The sequence below is a fragment of the Chrysochloris asiatica genome, unplaced genomic scaffold (assembly GCF_000296735.1).
Source record: "Chrysochloris asiatica unplaced genomic scaffold, ChrAsi1.0 scaffold00036, whole genome shotgun sequence".
In the NCBI taxonomy this organism is placed as follows: Eukaryota; Metazoa; Chordata; class Mammalia; order Afrosoricida; family Chrysochloridae; genus Chrysochloris; species Chrysochloris asiatica.
In genome coordinates this window covers 12,282,885-12,304,594 of record NW_006408554.1, presented here as the reverse complement: position 1 = coordinate 12,304,594, position 21,710 = coordinate 12,282,885, and the positions used below count along the sequence as shown (strand labels likewise).

The 21,710-nt window shown below is 39.5% G+C and overlaps 1 protein-coding gene across 1 annotated transcript in view; it reads left to right on the top strand.

Moving 5' to 3' along the window:
• Positions 1-478: 478 nt before the first annotated feature.
• The window catches only part of SGK3 (serum/glucocorticoid regulated kinase family, member 3), a 114,930-nt gene continuing 93,698 nt past the window's right edge, over positions 479-21,710 (top strand). The window contains exons 1-3 of the mRNA XM_006860039.1: positions 479-565; positions 7,801-7,884; positions 13,879-13,951. Coding sequence (XP_006860101.1) covers positions 488-565; positions 7,801-7,884; positions 13,879-13,951 — 235 coding nt within the window. The 5' untranslated portion in view covers positions 479-487. The remainder of the gene's footprint in view (positions 566-7,800; positions 7,885-13,878; positions 13,952-21,710) is intronic.

Genomic DNA, 21,710 nt, shown 5'->3' with positions numbered 1-21,710 from the left:
AGTTCTCTTGTGGTTTTTACAGTGCCGTTGAGTCAGTACTGACTCATAGCGACCCATTTAGGGGAGAGTTAACCCTTCAGCCACATGAACTTGTGGTGAATAAGCTTTGAGAGATTCCTAGCTGGGGAAGGTAAATAGGATGCAGATGTTTATGGTTTTGTTATAGGATAGGACTGTAAATGAAACTAAAGGTCTAACCTGAGGTAAGACTTAAGACCAAAAATAATTTACTGTCAGAAGTAACATGACATGAAGTGAGTCCGATGAACAAGGAATGACAAAGCATGGTATTTTAAAAGTTGTTTTGCTAATCAATTCTTTTTTTTTTTTTTCTTTCTGTTGGTTAAGGTTGCATGATGGAATTTGAACATTACCTCAAGAGGTTTTATATTTCGGATTAGTTATTGGTGTTTGTCTTCTTCTGACTGTTTCTTCGGATTCAGTTTTTGGTGTCCTTTTGAGGTATTAAACCCAAAGAGATTGTACCATGGACAACAAGGAAAGCTGCCCAAGTGTTAGCATTCCCAGCTCTGATGAACACAGAGAGAAAAAGAAGAGGTTTACTGTAAGTATGTAACAGGAAACACAAGGAAAACTTTGAATATAGAGAATATTTGTTTCTGCTCTTGTTCTTCTGTAGCCTAGCCGGTTGTCCCGTCTCCACATAACAAGATTTTACTCATCTTCAGATGGTATCTACTCCACAAACTCTTCCTTGAGGATCGTAACTGGAATAAGGAGTCTTGTTTATTAGTGCAGTTTTACGTATTTATGTGTCCCCTTGGAGAAGCTTATGGAGCTGACAGAACCACTCACTACACAAAGGGACGTTCACGCACTGGAATCTGTGAGCACATTTCGTCATCCTGCGTGCACGTCAGGGGTTAGTGGACTTCTGAAGCTACTGATTCTGTGGGAAGAACCACTAGCCTGGAATTTTCCGGTTATTTTTCTTAGGGCATTTATCATTTTCTGTCTTTTCAGTTTTTTAAAAAATATTTACTCTAGTATTGTATCTCCTTTTGTTTTTCAACCTAAAAAGACAAAGCCCACTTCTGTTTTTACTTTTTATCACCATAGCAATTACTATTGTTAGCTGGCATCGAGTTGGCCTCCAACTCATTGATGACCCCATGCACAACTGAAGGGAATGTTCTCCCGACCCTGCACCATCTCCCTGATCAATTGTGGACTGGACCGTGTTCTTCTGTGATCCTGAGGGTTTTCCTTAGCTGATTTTCAGAAGTAGATAGCCAGGTCTTTCTTCCATCTTAGTTTGGAAGCTCTGCTGAGACCTGTTCAGCCTGATAGCAAGCAATCCACAGACTTCCACTGGTGGATGGATGTGACTGTATATGAAGGAAGTACCATGACCGAGAATCGAATCCAGGGCTCCCAAATGGGAGGCAAGAATGCTACGATTGAACCCCCAATTCCTCCTCTGCTGTGGTGTTGTTAAGTGCTGTTGAGTCGGTTCTGGCTCATAGCAATCCTCTATGGAGTTTCAGAGGAGTGGTTGTTTGGTTTGAAACTGGAATTTGATGGTTACCAATCTAGTGCTTATCTTATAGCGCCACACCAGGACTCCTCATCTACTATGTTATTGGCCTTTATGCATTGTAATTACATGGAGCCCCCAATTTACAGTATAGTCTAATTATGATGAGCCACTGCATTCACAACTATCTTTCTTTGTGTGTGCATATCTTATCCTTAGCAATATGAACTACATAGCTTTGCAACGTGTAATTTTTCGATGTTATCATTCTCAAGCCAATCCCCAAAGACAAATAAAGATCCTAATTACCAGATACTGATACTAAAAGGTAATAATAATGGAAAATTTTAAAATGAATGTCAGAACCAACATCCAACAATGTCGCAACAACGCCCTGCCATAAATTGAGGAGTCTGTACAGTGAATGTTTGTTGAATTAACCTATTAGTTACTATTCTGAGAAAATACTGACTAGTATCATGAAAAAAAAAAAACGTATTCCATTCCATTAGTCCAGTTACATATACAGAGATCTCTTACCACCATTATGTCTAAGAAAATGTCACTTACTTTTGTCTATAACTGATCTGGTCTCTCATAAGATTTCTTATACTCTAACATGGCAGTCTGAAGAAACGTGTTTAAACAGTAGTTAGGTAATGCTCAGTCTTTTTGGTGAAGACGCTGAGGCCACCTTGATGTTACACTCTTTCTCTCATTGGAACACAGACTGGTTAGGAGGTTCTTTTCACAGGATGTGCTGAGTCAGTAACTGAACTTACAGGAGCCCAGTAAAGGCACTTGCATTCCTAAAGCACCTCTAGATTCTTGTCATTCCAGCTGAGGAGGGGCTGGTCTGACAAACCTACGGCTGTGGTTGGCCTGCTCTGTCCCTGCCATTTTGCTGGCATTCATTGCAGGCACCTACATTTGATGACAGAACTTGTGGTCTGTTCTTGGTTGACTAAACCAGGGCCTATAGGCTGCTCACTGCTGACTCAGCTTCACCTTGGCTCTGAACAGTTGTAGAACCCACAGAGTCTCCGATTCATAATTGACTTGGTCCTCCTGGCTTCAAGAGGTGTCCCCTTCAGCCTCTAACAAGGGGTCACCTGGTTCCTGCCAATTGGGCCCCAGGAAAATTACCTTCACATTAAAAGAGCTGAAAAGGTAAATGAAACCCTTTGACCACTCCACTTTGCCTTCTTCACTAGTTGGTGTGTCCCATGTTGGTGCTGGGTGTCCCTAGATGGTGCCTTTCTCCCAGAGTCTCATGTAAGGAGCTGGGAAAGTGACACTCCCTTTCTTAACAACCATATTTCCTATGCCTTCACTGAGGCCCACAGCTGAGAGATTGAAATGCGAGTCAGGCCTCTTACTCCTGGTGACATGGTGATTAAGCAGTTGACTACTATCTGAAAGGCTGATGGTTTGACTCCACCAGCCCATCTGAGAGAGAAAGATGTGGCTGTCTGCTTCTGTAAATATTTATAGTTTTGCTGACCCAACGGGGCAGCTCTACTCTGTCTTACAGGAGCTCTGTGAGCTGGAATTGACTTGATGGCAGTAGGTGGTTTTTTTCCTTAATAAACTTTGTACATGAATTCCACATGCATGTAAGAGTTAGCAACATCACATTGAAGGTGAACAAGGGTACTTGCCTTGAATGAAATACTGAAGAGTATAAAGGCTGTCTTGGTTATCTAGTACTGCCATAACAAATACAGACTCCTAGTGTGGTACTATAGGCTAAGTGCTGACTGTGAACCACAAGGTTGGTGGTTCAAACCCACCAGCTGCTTGGAAACCCTATATAGCTTCACTGTGAGTCAGAACTGACTCAGTGACACTCAACAGCAACAGCAGCAGGGAAGACTTTCTGTGTCAGCTTTGGGGGCAGTTTCTTGTCTGTTCAGCTTCTGTTTCCCATTCCGGCTTCTGTGAAGATTTCCCGGTGACTTGGCATCTGTCTTCCCCCATATCTCTGCCTGCTTACCTACTCTTTTCGTAGTTTGTAAGAGATTGACTTGGCATCTGTCTTCCCCCATATCTCTGCCTGCTTACCTACTCTTTTCATAGTTTGTAAGAGATTGATTTAAGACACACCTACACTAATCCTGCCCCATTAACATAGCAAAGACAAGACATCCCCAAATGGGACTGGAATTACAGGTATAGAGATTAGAATTTACAACATGTATTGGGGGGCAAGGACCTCTGGTAGTGTAGTGGTTACAAATCGGGCTACTAACCTCAGGGTCAGCAGTTTGAAACTACCAGCTGTTCCATGGGAGAAAGATGAGGCTTTTTGCTCCCGTAAAGATTTACAACCTCATAAACCCTGTTCAGGGTGGCTGTGAGTCGGGACTGACTCCACGGCACATAACAACGACAACATATTAGGGGGCACAGCCCAATCCATAACAAAACTTTTCCTTCACTTCTTGTCTTATTTTTACCTTTGGGCCATTCTCTCTCCTTCAGAGGCATTACCTCTTGCATGCCTGAAGAAATTCATATATAACAATAATATAGGCAGCAAGTTAGGTTAGCTTTTTTTAGTTTATTTCAGGGTAGAAATATTTTCCTGTCTTCTGTAAAGATTCAGGTAGACCGGGAGCATCACTACCCCACCACCCAAATCCCATAGCTGTTCACTGGTTTCCCAGAGATCCTATCCAGTTCACCTGGTTTGTTCATGTCTTAAGATTCTCAGCTGTTCATCCGTCAGAGGGAAACTTTTTCTGACCACCCTGTATAAATAGCACCTTCACACACATCCCACCCCTTTCACTCTGTTAACCTCCTTCATTTTTAATAGCAGCATCACCATTCAGCATACTTTCTGTTTATGTGTACTTTTTCTAACTACAATGTTTACTTCCTGTAAACATCCCTCGCTGTTGTTTCACCAGCACCTAGAAGAACAGAGGTGCTAGATGTTCGATAAACATTTGTTGAATGAAAAGTACTGAGTTCATGTGGTAGTTGCTAGCCACATACAGTGCCGTCCTCTGTCTTCATGGAACCTGGTTCTGGTCAACCTAGACAGACTCCATGCCAGCCTCAGCAGGCCCAGATGTATATGTTATATTAGGAACAAAAGTAGATACTGAATAATCAGTAATTTGTTTATTCTATGTTGTCTTTGTTACTGTTGTTAAGTGCCACTGAGTTCGTTCTGACTCATGGTGACACTGTATAGGGTTTCCAAGGAGTGGCCAGGGAGTTTGAACTGCCAACCTTGCATTATCCTGCAGTGCCACACCAGGACTCCATGTCTTCTGTATAGCTCAGAAGCTTCTAGCAGAGAAATGCATTCTAGGATGGCTGGACTTAAACCAAGCCTAAATTACATGTTGATTTTATTCTTTCAACCAGTTGGCTGTGCGTTTCTGCTATATGCTAGGCACTTTTTTAGACACTGACGGTATGCAGCAGGAAGCACAATGGCAGTCCTTTCTCAGGAACTTACCTTTCATGGGCCAAGAAAGACAATTAGCAAGTACTCAAAACTAAGAAAATTTCATGTTGTAGTAAGTGTTATGCTGCTTTCTATGAAACTCTGGTTTTCTCAAATGAAAATGTTTTTCAAATTTTGAAGAGTTTATGGTTTTGCAAGTTGGTGTTTTAGTATAACTTACTTAATGAGCACTTGTTCATAAATTTAGTAACTCCACAGGGTTTTCTCTTACTTCCTGTAAATGTATTTGGAGCAGAGCTGCTTCAACCTGGAACCGAGACTTTACTATAGCCTGACCATGGGCTTCCTGAGACCCACTCTTCTCACCTGGAAATCAGCACAAAGAGTTAAAGAAGCAAACAATCATATGAACCTGAGTGTCTGATCCTTTTGTAGCAGGCTGATCCTGACAGGCTTATGAAATGATCTGTAGTCTGGTCTTGGCACATGGCTCATCTTTGCTGGCAGTGTGAATAGGCCCTTTATTTTCTCCATGTGGAGGCTATGAACATACAACTGACCCAAACATCTTATATCCAACAGCATCCTCTAAGATAACGTTGGTGTGTACGTAGAGCCAGATTACTCCTCTGTAGCCTAGTCCTGCTGTGACGCTATAGGATAATGCACTGGACCACAAGATTGGTTTGAACCACAAGGTCAGTGGTGGGTGGTTCAAACTCACCAGCTGTTCCATCCTTGGAAACCATATACAGGTCGCTGTGAGTCGGAATCGACTCGACAGCACTTAACAACAACAAGGTCAGTTCTGAGCAGCACATCTCTGACCCAGGTGACTGAGACCCATGGCAGCCTCCCTTTCTTGCAGAGGGATATATAGTATCACATTGTGAGGTATTTCAGTGTAACTGTGGGCCTATTAATGTGCTCATACTTAAATGCACTATAGGATTCAGACCATGAAGTCATATGCACTTGTATGTGTGAGGGAGATACTTCCATCACAGTGTTGTTGTCTATGAACTTGTGAGTGTAACTTATCTACCTTGTCATAGGAAAGGATAGTTAATACACATTTGTATGCTCATCCTTAAAAGTAAACCTGGTTTCCTCTTATAATTTTTCTAACAGACTGGACAATTGTATTGTAACTACCCTTGCCACTCATATCTCTAGCTCATCTTTACTTTAAATAATGAGATTGATAACCCTCAACTACATACCATTCCATTTTATTCCTCACTCTTGGTAGCATTCCTTGGTAGCTGAGTGGGTTATGAGTTGGGTTGATAATTTCAAAGTCAGAAAAATTGAATCTACCAGGTGCTGTGCTGGAGGAAGTTGAGGCTTTCTGTTCCTGTCAAGATTTATAGCTGTGGAAACAAACTATATGGGGTCACTATGAGTCAGAACCAACTGTACGGCACAAAACGACCCTAACCACACCTGGTTTTCTCCTGTGTGTGTAAATGTTGTTGCTGTATGCTGTCGAGTCAATTCTGATTCATGGCGACCTTGTGTAGGGTTTCTGAGAGCAGATAGGGGGTTTGAACTGCCATCTTGGGGTTACCAGTCTATTGTTTATCCTGCAGAGCCACACCAGGATGTGTATGTAATTAGAAACTTAGCATTTTCCCTTTAGAAATGATGTAAGGCTTTTGGAGTCCCATACTGTATTTTCAATATTGGTTTATTAAATTATACTCGAAGTAGTGGAATGAATTATGAGAGGTGGTTGTGTTAAGTATTTACTTAGGGATTATAGTGCATAGAGGGATAGAACATAATAGGTTTTAATTCCAGTTTTATGGTGTGTGTTTTTAATTAAGTGTGTGAACTTGGGCAAGTTAACTTTTTTGAGCCATCATTTCCTCATATGTATAGTGGGGGTTGGAATATTCTGCTTTTTTCATATGTTGACTAAGATTAATATATGAGAATATTAAACACATATTAAGATATTATTAGGAAATCTGAGGACAATTCTTGAAAAATACTGTGTGAACGATGACCTTGAGAGAGGAAAACTAACATTTAATTGAGTGTTTACTGTGTGCTAGGTGGTTAAGCTTGACCACTTGGATTAAGCACTTGGCTGCTAATGGAAAGGTTAGTGGTTCAAACCCACAGGCCTCTGGGAGAAAACCATGACAGACTACTATTAAGATTACAACCTTGGAAACATTGTGGGGCAGTTCTCCTCTGTCCTGTAGGGTTGTTGTGAGTTAGAAGTGACTCAACAGCAATAGAGTGCATTTGGGTATGTGTCAGGCATCAGTTTTGGAAGTAAATAGCTTCAAATTTCAGGGTAGTGGTTACTACTGGGTAAGAAGGGAGGGGAACGGTGTCAACTGAATCTATAATATTTTGGGGAGAAATCTGAAACAAAAAGATGTCAAAATATTAAAATTCAGTAGATCTAAATAATAGGTGGCATCTCTGGGTGGTGCAAGCAGTTAACACTCAGCTCCTAACCAAAAGGTTGGAAATTCACTTCTACCCAGAGATGCCTCATAAGAAGTTCCTGGTGATTTACTTCTGAAAAATCAGCCATTGAAAACTCAGTGGACACAGTTGTACTCTGACATCGGTAGATTATTGTCAGGCAGAGCGAAGTTGATGGAGCTGGTTAAGTAGTGTATACAGGGGTGTTCGCTGTATTCACTGAAAATTACAGAAACATTTCATCACATTTAAATAAAATGTTGCCTTTTGATAATGTTGTTTTCGGTGATAAACCTTTATATGTTGGCAAATCATATAAATATGAATATTTAATGCTAATTTTATAAGTATGAAAACAGGCTTTATATATTTAATTGATTAATGAGTTTGTTTTTACAATTAAATTTTATTATGTTGGTTTTTATTTCCACAGGTTTATAAAGTCTTGGTTTCAGTGGGTAGAAGTGAGTGGTTTGTCTTCAGAAGATATGCAGAATTTGATAAACTCTACAACACTGTAAGTTATACTCAGTCTATGTTCAAATATTTAAAACAAAACCTTTGAGACAAAACCAATACTAAGAGTTATGATGTATCAGACAAGCAGTAAAGAGTAAGAGACTTTTCAAGTATCCTAACTTTGGAATTCATGAAATAGGTGGGAGACAAGGGACTGTTGAGCAGTTCCAAATAAATCTTTGGTGATATGGAAATTAGATGTACAGCTTAACAGATGTTCTAATCTCATCTTGTTGGGTGCCATCAAACTGACTGTGACTCATACCGCCCCCATGTAACAGAGTAGAACTGCCCCCTAGGGTTTCTTAGCTGTAATCTTTAGAGGGGAGTCCTGGTGTGGCGCAGTAGGATAGTGCACTGAACCGCAAGGTCAGATTGAGCCACAGGGTCTGTGGTTCAAACCCACCAGCCACTCCTCAGAAACTCTATATAGGGTTGCTATGAGTTGGAACTGACTCGACAGCATTTCACAACAACAGCACAATCTGCAGAAGCAGATCACCAGTCCTTTCTCCAACAGAGCCACTGGGTGAGTTTGAACCGCTAATCTTTCAGTTAGTACCGGAGTATTTAGCCATTATGGCCGGTTTCTGTCAAATTGCTTCCAATTTATAGTTCCCTTATAGAACAGAGTAGAACTGGACTTCCATGGCTATAAATCTTTAGACTGAAGCAAACTGCCACGTTTTTCTCTCACAGAGCTGCTGGTAGGTTTGAACCCCCAACCTTTTGGTTATCAGCCAAGTGCTTAATCATTATACCACAGAGCTCCTTTAATGTCATGCAGTTGTTACTAAGTTCTGTCGAGTTGGTTCCGACTCATAGTAATCCTGTACAGAGTTTCCGAGTAGTGACTGGTGAGTTTGAACGGCTAACCTTGCAGTTAGCAGTCTAGTGCTTATTCTGCAGTGCCACATCAAGACTCCTTCATGTCATGACTACTACAAATAAATCCTTCCTTGGACCTTTTAAATAGTTGTTAATAATCATGTTGTTATTTCTGGTTAAATTGCCCAATTGTTAGTATTGGGTCTGAAAATCTCTGTCATGATGTCCAACCTTGTTCTTATAATTTCATGCACAATATCATTAATATCACATGCAACAAGCAAAACTTTGCTAAAGATAATTAAAAATGACAGCAGCTAAACATTGACCAGGGACCTGCTAGAACTTCAAGCCAGATTCAGAAGAGTACGTAAAACAAGGGATATCATTGTTGATGTCAGAAGGATCTTTTGGCTGAAAGCAGAGAATACTAGAAAGAGGTTTACCTGCAGTTTATTGACTGTGCAGTGGTATTCAACTGTGTAGATCATAACAAGTTATGGATAGCATTGCAAAGAAGGGGAGTTCTAGAGCATTTAATTGTGCTCTTGAAGAACCTGTACATAGATCAAGAGGAATTGTTTGAACAGAACAAGGGGATGCCATGTAGTTTAAAATCAGGAAAGGTGTGTATATCTTTTCTCCATACTTATGCAAATTGAAGCAAATAATCCAAGAAACTGGACTGTATGAAGAACACAGCATCAGGACTGGAGGAAGATTCGTTAACAACCTGCAACATTTGCAGATGATACAACTTTGCTTGCTAAAAGCGAAGAAGATTTGAAGTACTTACTGATGAAGCTCAGACTACAGCGTCAGTATGGATTACATTTTAACACCAAGAAAACAAGAATCCTTACAACTGAGCCAATACACAACATCATGATAAATGGGGACAATATTGAAGGTTGTCTAGGATTTCATTTTACTTGGATCAGATCAACAGTCAGATCCCCCGGAAGCAGCAACCAAAAAATCAAATGGCCTACAGGTGGTAGTCCCTGACTTACAATAACAGAGTTCTGTTCTGATGGCTTCATTCTAAGTTTGTTCTTATGGAAGTCAAATATCTCTTTTTTTCCTTCCTTCTTACTGGCTTTTCTTATCAGTATCTTTACAAATTCAATCTTTATTTGTCTTTGTGAGTTGGAAACATTGCATATAAACTTTACAGTTTCAGTTTTGACACTTCTGATTCTACAGTCATATGCCTGTAAGTGTGGTTTTGACACAGCTCAAATAGGTCTTAAGTTGGGAACTGTGTGTACTGCATTGAGCAAATATGCTGCAAAACGCTTCTTTGAAATCTTGAAAATGAAGATGTCATTTTGAGGACTAAGGTGAGCTTACTTCAAACAATGGTTTTTATTCCGTAGCTTCATATGCATGCAAAAGCTGGACAGTGAAAATGAAAGATTGAAGAAGAATTGATGCATTCAAATTGTAGTGTTGGTGAAGTATATTGAATGTACCACGGGCTGCCAGAAGAATGAATAAATCTGGCTTGGAGGAAGTACAGCCATAACATTCTTAGAAGCATAGATGGCAAGATTTCACCTTCCTTATTTTGGGTTTTTTCAAAAATGCTTTATTGTGAATTATGTGAGAATTTACATGGGAGTACATCAGCTTCACATTGATCCTGTTGTATATCTTTTCCTTGCCATGGTTACAGTCCCTTCCATGCATCATCCATCAGCAAAAGGGTATCCCCCGCAAGCCTGCCCCCCCCCCCAGTCGTCCGCATACAGCCCCTCTCCCTCTCCAGGTCCAAAGTCCCCAGCCCCCAGCTGCTCCATCTCCCCATGTCATCATCTCTGCCTCCATCCCTGGCATCACTGCTTCTCTGAGTAGGGTTCTGTTCTCCGCTCTTCCCCCTTTGATGGTCCCAGGGACCTCCTCTCCTAGACTGTAAGGTTAATCACTCCCCTCCTTTGTGCCAAAACATCTACCTTTACATTTCCAGCCCTTACAGTCAGTCCTGATAACAATTACTTGCTATTGTATTGCAAGAGAACTATCCGCATTTCCTTTCATCAGCCCTGACTAGGCAGAACAGATACTAATTAGTGGAGATTCTACCTTTCTCCACGCCCTCTGGATCTAGGTTCCCGCTTGAAAGCTTGTAAGCCAGTCATTTCTTGCCTTTGTAGCACCCCTATTCTGTATAGCCAATGTCCAAGTTGCCCATCCCTGTCCTCTCCATGTGCAGAGGAGGTGGGAATGATCCTCGCTGTGAAGATTTGGTCCCTCTTTTGAGCTACTGCTTCCATAGGTGTAGGTCAAGTCCATCAAATTGTATCAGATTATTCTTTTCTCCCTCTTCTTTCCTCTTCTGTTTGAGCTCTGATTATCCAGCCATTGAAGCCAGGTCAAGTGGGTATTATCTGCAAGTGTGGGGGTTCTTATGCATAAGCCCTCTCTTCGTATCAGCTGGATGCTTCACTCTCCACTCTAGTCCTCTGTGGTTTATATCACTGACTCTAAACCTTGCTTATTTTGGATGCATTTTCAGGAGGGACCAATCATGGGAGAAAGACATCATGCTTGGTAAAGTAGAGGGTCAGAGTGCAAAGACCCTCAGTGAGATGAACTGATACAGTGGCTTGAGAAATGGGCTCAAACATAACAACAATTATTAAGATGGTGCAGGGCCAGGCAGCGTTTGGTTCTGTTGGATACATGCATCAACTCAGCAGCACCTGAAAATAACATTGCTTTAAGGCCATACGTATATCGAAAGCCAAAGAACTTTTTAGTGGCAGTTAAGTTGTTGCTGTCGAGTCAGTTCCGACTCATGGACACCATGCACAACAGAACAAAGCGCTGCCTGGTCCTGAGCCATCCTCACAACTGTTGTTATGTTTGAGCCCAGTGCTGCAGCCATTGTGTCACTCCATCCCATTGAGTGTCTTCCTCCTTTTCATAGTTACAGAAATCCAGATTTAAGGAAGTTCTGATTCCAAGATTTGAAGCAACCGTGCCTCAAATCCCAAATTTAGAGTAATTCTCTAACAATAACGATCTCCTGGTGTCGTTGTTTAATGAGTAGTTGACCTCCAGGAAAATCCTGCATATATACAGGAGCATAGTGGCTCAATTTGATAAGCACTGGCATGTGAACCACAAAGTCTGCAGTTCGAGCCCACCAGCTGCTTTGCTGGCGAAAGATGAGGCTTTCTGCTTCCCTAAAAGATTGAAAGAAGAGAAAGCCTTGAAAATCCCTTACAGGGTTGCTGTGAGTTGGAACTGATTCTAAGGCATTTAACATCAATATACATACAAAGGTAATTTTTTTCACAGTTCTTAACTCTGTCTCTTGATTTTAAAAATAAGGATAAATAAATATAAGCATACTTTGTTTTGTTGCTTTTTAGTTTGTTGTCCCCCTCCCTTTATTTTTTTTAACAAATTGAAGGTTTGTGGCAGCCCTGCATTGAGCAAGTCTATTGGCGCCCTTTTTTCTAAAGCATGTTTTCGCTTCATGTCTTTGTCACATTTTGGTAATTCTCACAATATTTTAAACTTCTTTACAGTGCTGTTGCGCCCTTAATAGACTACAGTGTAGTGTAAACATAACTTTTATATGAACTAGGAAACCAAAACATTCATGTGATTCACTTTATTACAATAGTCACGTTATTGCAGTGGTCTGGAACTGAACCTGCAATATCTTTGAGGTATGCCTGCATATTAAATCTGTGAGCTATTTGTGACCATTTTTAAATATGAAGGAAGTTAAACATACCTTAACTAAGAGATATGTATGCGTATTAATTCTTGTATGGGTCAAGATGACCCAGACATTGTTTAGCTGCATAGCAGCTAAAAAAGTAATTTATCTGTGACTTTTTCAGTCTGGATTTCACTGATAGCATCCCCATAGTGCAATGACTAATATTCTTTGTATTTACTGTCAGTTGGTAGTTGGATCAATAGTGTGTGTGTGGACAGCATTTTTACATGAAGGTTATAATAAACATGTAACCCAATTTTTTATTTTAAAAATTTACTTTTTAAAATTTTCAAAATTTAATTTTCTCAGGGCCGAGTGGTACCTTCTATGGCAATAAGCAAAGTTTACATTTAGTATATATATTATAATATAATTAAATAAATGTATGGAATGCTGTTATGATGCTGTAGTATAAGCACTGTACTGTTAACTTCAGGGTTGGTGGTTCAAACCCATCAGTCAATCCTCAGAAACCTTATCTACTCCCTTCCCATTAATAATTCTAGTATACTTAATTACATTACATGAATTCATAATTATATAATAAAATACACAATTGTTGTTAAGTGCAGTTGAGCCAACGGCACTTTAACAACATTAACAGGAAGACTGTTACAGCCACCAGGGCTTCTCCATGGGTAGAGCAGAAGAGTGTTACAAATTCATTTAACTTTCTTAGAAAACTAATGTTACTCTATATATGTAGTAAAAACACAAAGATGATATTTTCTTCTGAGGTAATACATGTCATTGTTAAGTGCCTCTATACCCTATATAGAGTTTCTGAGGACTGGCTGGTGGACTTGAACCACTGACCTTGTGGTTCCAGTCAGCATTGCAGGCAAGTGTTTATCCTACAGCACCATACCAGGATGCTGAGGTAATGCATGATGGGTGATGCATAGTCGACACCTATACACCAAGTTCAAGGAGCTCTGGTATCATAGTAGTTACAAATCAGACTGTGAACTGCAAGGTCAGCAGTTCGAAACTACCAGCTGTTCCGTGGGAGAAAGATGAGGCTTTTCTGCTCCCATAAAAGGGTCGCTATGAGTCAGAACTGACTCCACGGCACTTAACAGCAACAATACTCCAAGTTCTATTTTAAGCTCTTTCATATATGATCTCTTTTAAGCATTGTAGTATATCTGTAAGCTAAGCACTAAAATTATTATTCCCATTTTACATGTAAGGAAAACAAGGCACAGAGATGTTAATAATTTGCTCAATGTCACACACATATTAAGGATGATGAGTCTATTCTGTTTTGTTTTTTTAACAGTAATTTAATATTCTATGTTGGGTGATAGTATATTTTAAAGTATGTCATATGAGAGATTTTCTTTAAAATCAGATTGTATTTAGTTTTGGTGCATTTATCTAAAAGACTTATAAAATTAAGTTCACATAACTGTTTCATTTTAGTTAAAGAAGCAATTTCCTGCTATGGCCCTGAAGATTCCTGCCAAGAGAATATTTGGTGATAATTTTGATCCAGGTAAGTAATAACTTCATAGACTTGCTATTAAGTGATGGCTGAAGTTTGAAGACGTATTTAATACATCCATTGCACTGTGCATGGAAACTCACAGTGTTGACGGCTCTACCCCATCAGCCGCTCCATGGCAGAAATATGAGGTCTTCTGTTCCCGTAAAGATTTACAGCCTTGGAAACGCCATACAGGATTGCTGTGAATAGGAATCAACTAGATGGTACTTATCAACAGCATATAGTAGTACAGGGTTTTAAATAACCAAGTGTTCTCCTGCTCTGTGCAAACTGCCTCTCAGAAAGACACTTAATGCCCAAACTAAAGAAACAAACCCACTACCATCTCAAAGCCGATCTAACTCCTAGCAACCCTACATGGGGTTTTCCAAGTCTGAAGTTTTGTGGGAGCAGATAGCCTCATCTGTCTCCTGCAGAGCAGCTGGTGGATTTGAACACCAGCCTTTCAGTTAGCAGCCCAGTGCCTAACCCACAGTGCCACCAGGACCCCTAACTGTATGCCAGGTGTGTTTTTAGTCAGTCTACGTGTTTCAATTTCATTTAATCCTCACTGTAACCCTGTGTGAGGGATATTGTTATTACCACTATGGTATAGGTAAAGAAACTGAAGTACAAGTAGTCAGTGGGAGATTTGGAAGTTAAAGATCATTAAAGATACTCTCCTGTCAGTCAGTGCCATGAAGGACATAGATTTCTGCAGCCAGAAAAATTTGTCAAACATATGCTTTGTACATGATACCCTACAGACTTCTGAATAAGATACTAAAAAATGTCCTACTGTTAACTCTTGGGAACCTCTAATATCCAGCAAAACACAGCATCTTCAGAATCTCAAGCTTCTATGCCAGAAATCAGAAGCCTAGACATTTTCCCTAGAACCCAAGAAATAAATCCAGGCCACTAATGGCTACTTGTTATTGTTGTTGTTATGTGCCGTGGAGTCGGTTCCGACTCATAGCGACCCTATACAGGGTTTCCAAGGCTGTAAATGTTTACGGGAGCAGAAAGTCTCATCTTTCTCCCATAGAACAGCTGATAGTTTCAAACTGCTGACCTTGCGGTTCACAGCCCAATTTGTAACTACTATACTACCAGAGCTCCTTAATGGCTATTTAGGAAGTGTCTTTACTAGAAATTTCATCGGAAGAGCCATCTATTTATGTGACAGATGAATCCTGATAAACTGGAGTTGTCCCCCTCCCTCCCCATTGTACAATCTCAACTAATTTGCTTATAACCATGTAGCCCATTAACCCTATGATGCCTCTCATCTCTATTATTTTTGCTCACAACTCAAAATTCAAGCTCTGTGCTTCCATCCAACCTAAGCTTATAACAATCTTTTCCTTTCCCAAGCCTTTTCACTGTGCCCTGTGGAATTCTGCCCAGGATTAACAAATTGTTCTTTATCCTCCATCTTTTTTGTATTTGTTTCACATTCTTGCTTTAATTAAAATCTGGCTTTAACCGCCAAGACTGTTCCCTGTAGCCCTTTCAGATAGAGGCTGTTTATTCATTTATATGCTACAAAACCCTAGAATTGGAGAGTCTTATCACTCACTTGTTAGATGGAGAAATTTTTTCTCTTGGAGAATTTAGCACACCTCATTAGAATTGTTAATTTATCTTGTAGTCTGTAAATTTTATGAAGACGGGGACTATGTCTTTTTTATTGATTTATAGTGCATGGCAAATACTGGTTTCTCAATTTATATTACTGAGTGCATAACTCAATTTATAAAGAGAAGCAACAGAGATTTGCACAATGAAGCCAAATTATAGCTCCTCTAGAATTGATGCTATAGACCAGTGAGTTCCATATTCTTGTTTTCTTTTTAGTAGAAGGATACTTTTTCCCCATTGAAATGTAACGCATAATTAGTAACAGACAGAACAAATTCAAATAGAACTGCTTTGTTGATGCAGCAGTGTAGTACTGCATAGAGCATAGGTTGAAAAACTTTGTTATGGGCAGTGTTCATAGGCAGCATTTGGGCTTTAGAGAGAGAGGAGGTGACGTGACATGAAGCCAACAATATGTCATGTCTAATAGGCATGGCAGAAAGAAGGGACTAGATAGACACTGGGAAGTATGTAAGGGAGTTTCTCAATAGTCCTGATATTAGATAGTGAGAACCCAGATGAGGGAAGAGTAGAAGTGAGACTTAAAAAAGCTGTATGCAAAAATACTTTCAATGAAAGTCTACAAGAAAGCTTGGTGATTGCATAGGTAAGGAAGATAGGTAGAGAAGAGAATACTGGGTAACAGAGTTAAAAGACTGGGTAACAGAGAATTAATTATTTTAGAGTGGCAGAAAACATTTAAGAGGAATCAGATTGCATGTTAGTGATGGTATGAGACTGAATTCAGGTTGGAGTTCTGTGAGTCCCTTAATTGGACACTTGAGACAGAATCATTTCATGGAGAAATTAAGTCAAAGAGATAAAAGACCTACATTGTTTCTTCATTGTCATCAAAATATCAGACCAAATGCCCTATGATATGTCTTATGTTTTGATAAATTATTTAACACTAAAATTGATTGTTATTGAAGTACAATTTTTGGAAATTGATCCTGAGCATTCTATGTATGTCTTGGCAACAATGAATAAAGTTGTATGCCATCAACATTTTAGAAACCCTGCGTTGGGAGAGCACATTTAACTCATGCTTGGAAGTGTAAGGCTTGACAGCTTACTATTTGAGTAGACTTTGGGCAAGCACTTCCTTTCTTAGCTAATCAGATATTTGGCCACCAGTGTGCAGAACTTTTTCTTACCTCTTTCTGAGGCTGCAGCTTAATCCCAAGTCTTCATTTCTGTTTTCTCACATATTCCTTAACAGTGATTACCAACCTCTCTGAGATGTTATACCTACTGCAAGGCAGTTTTTAATAATGATTTCTGCCTACACTTTCCAATGTTAAAATTTCATTTAAAAAGTTTTGTGGTGCACTCGGCTAGCTATACATCTTTAAGTTTTTTTTTACAGAGAAAGAATTTTATTATTGAATAAACATTAAACCAGAATGTAATGCATCACAGGCAAACTGCTAAAGAAATTGCAAAAAATAGCTAAGAGTATACAACCCATTACACTCATGTTTTCAATATAATTTTAATTTTTTCAGAGAATTTCTTTATTTTTAATTATTTTTTTAAAAATCGCATTTCTTTAATTACATCTGACAAAATTAACAATAATTCCTTAGTATTATCTTGTATCAAGTCCAGGTCAATTTCCTTTTTTTTTTTTAATTCTAATCCCCACCAGTAACAGTTATTCTACTTCCTCCCTGTGACTTCCCATTTACATCTTAATATTTCACAAATGAACAGGGCAAAATATTTGATGTACACTTAAAAATCAAAAAATATACAAGGGTGAGTCAAAAATTAATGGTACTCTGGCTGTAGAATTTACTTTAACCACCTTTTAGAAAAGAATCATTTTTTGACATAATCTCCTTGCTTTTCAGGACATTTTGTCCATCTGTCAACAAGCTTTCATATTCCTTTATTAAAAAATGTTTTAGACTGAGCTGCTTTGCCGTCTTCACTTCATCCGAGGTGAATCTTCATCCTAAAAGAGTGCTTTCCCGGGACCAAACAGGTGAAAGTCTGACGGATCAAGATCAGGACTATAGGGAGGATGCTTTAACCCCTCAAAACAAAGATTTTGCAGAATGTCAACAGGATGGACAGAAGTGTATGGACATGCATTGTCATTCAAGATCACAACACCCTTGAATAGCAGCTCTCTGAGTTTAATCCAAAGTTCAGGCATCAGCTCGTCAGTGAGTATCTCACTGTAAGGAGCACTGCTGATTGTTGAACCTTTTACCTGGTAGTGTTCCAGTACTGCCCCTTGAGAATCCCAGAAAACTCTAATCATCAATTTTCCAGCTGATGGTTGACTTTTCAACTTTTTCTTGTTCGGTGATTGAGGATGTTTCTCTTCCATATTCTGCTGTTTACTCTCAGGCTCGTAGTGATGAATCTATGTCTCATCATCAGTTATGATTGTTTTCCTTTCAGAAACTTTTACCTTCCTTTGAATATCACTCCAAATTTTGTTTGCAGATATCCAAATGCTTCTGTTAATGCCCTTCCTTGAGTTGTTTTGGTACCCACCACACAAACTTTTTGATACCTAAATCTGCCATGGATTTTCTTATAGGCTGATTTGCAAATGATTTGCCGCATAATCCACTATCAGTTGTCTATTCGACAGAATCATTTCACTTGCACGCTTGATATTGTCATCAGCCGTGGACATGGACAGGCATTTTAATATAACTGGAGTACATATAATTTTTGACTTGCCCTCATAATATTCATTTAAATATCTAAAGGGCATATTCTGCCTGCCAGCCTCCTGCCTGCACACATTTAGCCTTATTCAATCCAGGGGCCTAAAGCCTGCAACTGCTCTGTCTCTCCATGTCACCACCTCTGTCACCATCTCTGCTGTCACCACTTTCTTAGGTAGGGAACACTCATGGTCTTCCTTCTTGATGGCCCTGGGATCATCTGTACCTGCAATGAAAGATTAATGGCCCTCCACCCCCTTTTAGTTCCACATCTACAATTACAGTTTTTGTTGTGTTTTTTTTTTTTGTTTTTTTTTTTTTACAAGTACAGGTTTGACAATCACAATTAATCTTGAATAGCCAGAATGACTTCTTGGACTCTTAAGTGTTCCTTCACCAGTTTCTGTTGAGTCGATTGTGACTCACGGTGGCGTCGTGTGTCAGCACAGAACTGTGCTCCATAGGATTTTCAGTGGCTCGTGTCATAAGTAGATTACCAGGTCTTTCTTCTAAGATCCCTCTGGATGGACTTGAACTTCCAGCTCTCAGAAGTGAGCATGTTAACTGTTTACACCACCCAGGAACTTTTTCTAATACTACTGTAATAGTAATAGTAACAATATTAATAACTGTGCTGTTTGCATTTATAACTGTAAGATACCTTCTTTGACCTTTATTTCATAGATGAGGAAAACCAAGGCTTAGCAGGGTTAGGTCACTTTCCCAAGCCACCCAGTAAACACGTGGTAGAGTTAAACCCAGCCTGCTTTGTAGAGTCTTGAAAGCTCACTCCCTTATTCCTATACTCTACCTTCTGCTTGTCTGTTCCAAGCATTTAAAAACAAAACCATCAATCTTTTACATGACTCATTTTGAAGTTACTTGTTTGAGCACATTACAAAAATCTTCTGTTTCCTAAGAGGTGTGAGTTAAAAAGAAACGATCACTCTGGCCCCTGTGAGTTCTCAGTATCCTTGAGCTATGAATGTAATGAAGTTACTCCTGCCATCAGCCATTGTTGTTGTTAAGTACCGTGTAGTCAGTTCCAACTCATAGTGATCCTGCACAGGGTTTCCAAGGCTGTAAATCTTTATGGGAGCACAAAGCCTCATCTTTCTCCTGCGGAACTGCTGGTAGTTTTGAACTGCCAACCCTGTTGGCGGTCTGACTTATAATCACTACGCTACCAGAGCTCCTTGCCATCAGCTGTACTAAGACTAAAACCCATAGTCCCTTCAGTTAAAAATCAGTAACTTGTCGCTGCCCCAGACAATTGAGGATGGACCCTCATGAGTAATTTTTCTTAAAGCAGTGAAATCACAGGGAGAAATCTGCATGAGTAAGCTTGATATTTATTCTGGAGACTAAAGCTTTCATTTTGCTATTGCAGTATTAAGTTCTTTTTAATTTCTTACTTGAAATTTCTTTGGAGAAGTACAAGCTGTAGGATAAGCACTAGACTACTAACCATAAGGTTGGTGGTTCAAACCCACCAGCTGCTCCTTGGAAACCCTGTGGTGGTAATGTGCTGTGGAGCCGGTGACCTGCATTGGGTTTCTGAGGTTGTAAATCTTCAAGGGAGCAGAAAGCCTCATCTTTCTCCTGCAGAACAGCTAGTAGTTTCAAACTGCTGATCTTGATGTTAGCAGCCCGAATCATAACCACTGCGCTACCAGAGCTCCTTTGGGAGTCCTATTCAGGATCGCTATTAGTTGGAACTGGCTTGATAGCACTTAGAACAACAGAATTCTTGAGTCAGTAGATTAAAAAAAAGTACCTATTTCCAATCATAATTTTTAAAGACAATATGTTAGCTGTACATAAATTTCTTGAATCTTATATAATGGGATGGTATACATTTTAGCATTAACTGGAATTTTTTCAGATGTTTGCTTGCTTAATATTGAAAAAGTAAGCTTAAAATTGCCCCATCTCTTTTTATAAACCCACCCCTCACTTGTCAACATGGTTATGTTCCAAAGACAAAATCCAATTTATATCTGTTTTTTAACATTGCATAGCTGGTCATTAAGAAACAAAAATAAACCTACATGAGCCATAATAAACTCACTGTCTTGGTGACAAACACTATCCATTAAAACCTTTATTAAAAAGAACTCAGTTTTCTGAAACAAAGGTAATTATTAAAGAAGAATGTAGTTTATAGACTGTATTTACCCATACATTTCACTGTTAAGAGACATTTTGTCAATACGCCTGTGTATTTATTTATTTTTTTTAGTATTATACCTAAAAATTAGAACTTAGGAAGATGGCTTTTTTACCTACACAACAGATAGTAGCAGCAACAAAAACAATAATAGTTAATGATTAGTTCTTACTATGTGCCAGTCATTCTACTGTGCATTTGCATGCTTCTCCTAATTAACCAGCATTACAGGGTATAAATATGAACTTTTTCTTTCAGTTTTGGAGCCCTGGCTGCATAGCAAGTTACACATTGGGCTGCTAAGCACAAGGTCTGCAGTTTGCACTCATTAGCCACTCCATGGGAGAACGATGAGGCTGTGTGCTCCCATAAAGGTTCACAGTCTGAGAAACCCAAGGAATCTGTTCTCCGTCCTGTAGAATCATGCATTGGAATAGACTAGATGACAGTAGATTTGGGTTTGCTTGTTTGTTTGGTTTTTTGGTATCTTATCCCCGTTTCACAAGGAAAGATTTAATCTTGGAAAGATTCTAAGTCAACTAATAAGTTGCAGAAACAAAATTTTTGAACAAAACTTTCTGGCTCTAGGAAACTTTTGTGTTTAATGCATTTTGCTAAACTGTGTCTTGCTACAAGGAGCTCTGGTAGTGTAGTGGTTACAAATTGGACTGCAAACCACAAGGTCAGCAGTTCGAAACTACCAGCTGTTCTGCAGAAAAAAGATGAGGCTTTCTGCTCCCGTAAAGGTTTACAGCCTTGGGAACTCTGTACAGGGTCTCTATGAGTTGGAACTGACTCCACAGCACATAACAACAACAACAACAACATGCCTTGCTAAACTTTGCTAAAGGTTGCCTTGCCTCATTTATCAGTGATCAAACCACTTTGAAGGTGCCGGGTAATTATTTGTTAAGAAAGTGTACTAGTGCATTTTTTTACAAGGGTTTTTAGCAGCAAATACCGAAATCAGAGTTTTGGTGATCCTCAGTTAACCAATTAATTTCCACTCCCCATTTACAAAAGATTTTCATTTATTCTTGGTTTTAAAATTCATCTGGGGAGAACAAACAAGATGGCGGTTCGGGTGGACGTGTAGTACAGAGCTCTGCCAACAACAACACAGAATACCCAATCAAGCAGGCTCAGGGGATGGTCCCAGAACTCTGAACCACATATAAAGGAATATTTAGAAGGTTGGAAGGCTCACAGCTGGGGAATTTGTGGCAGAAGCAAGGAATCTATTGCTTTCTAGTCCGGGACGCTC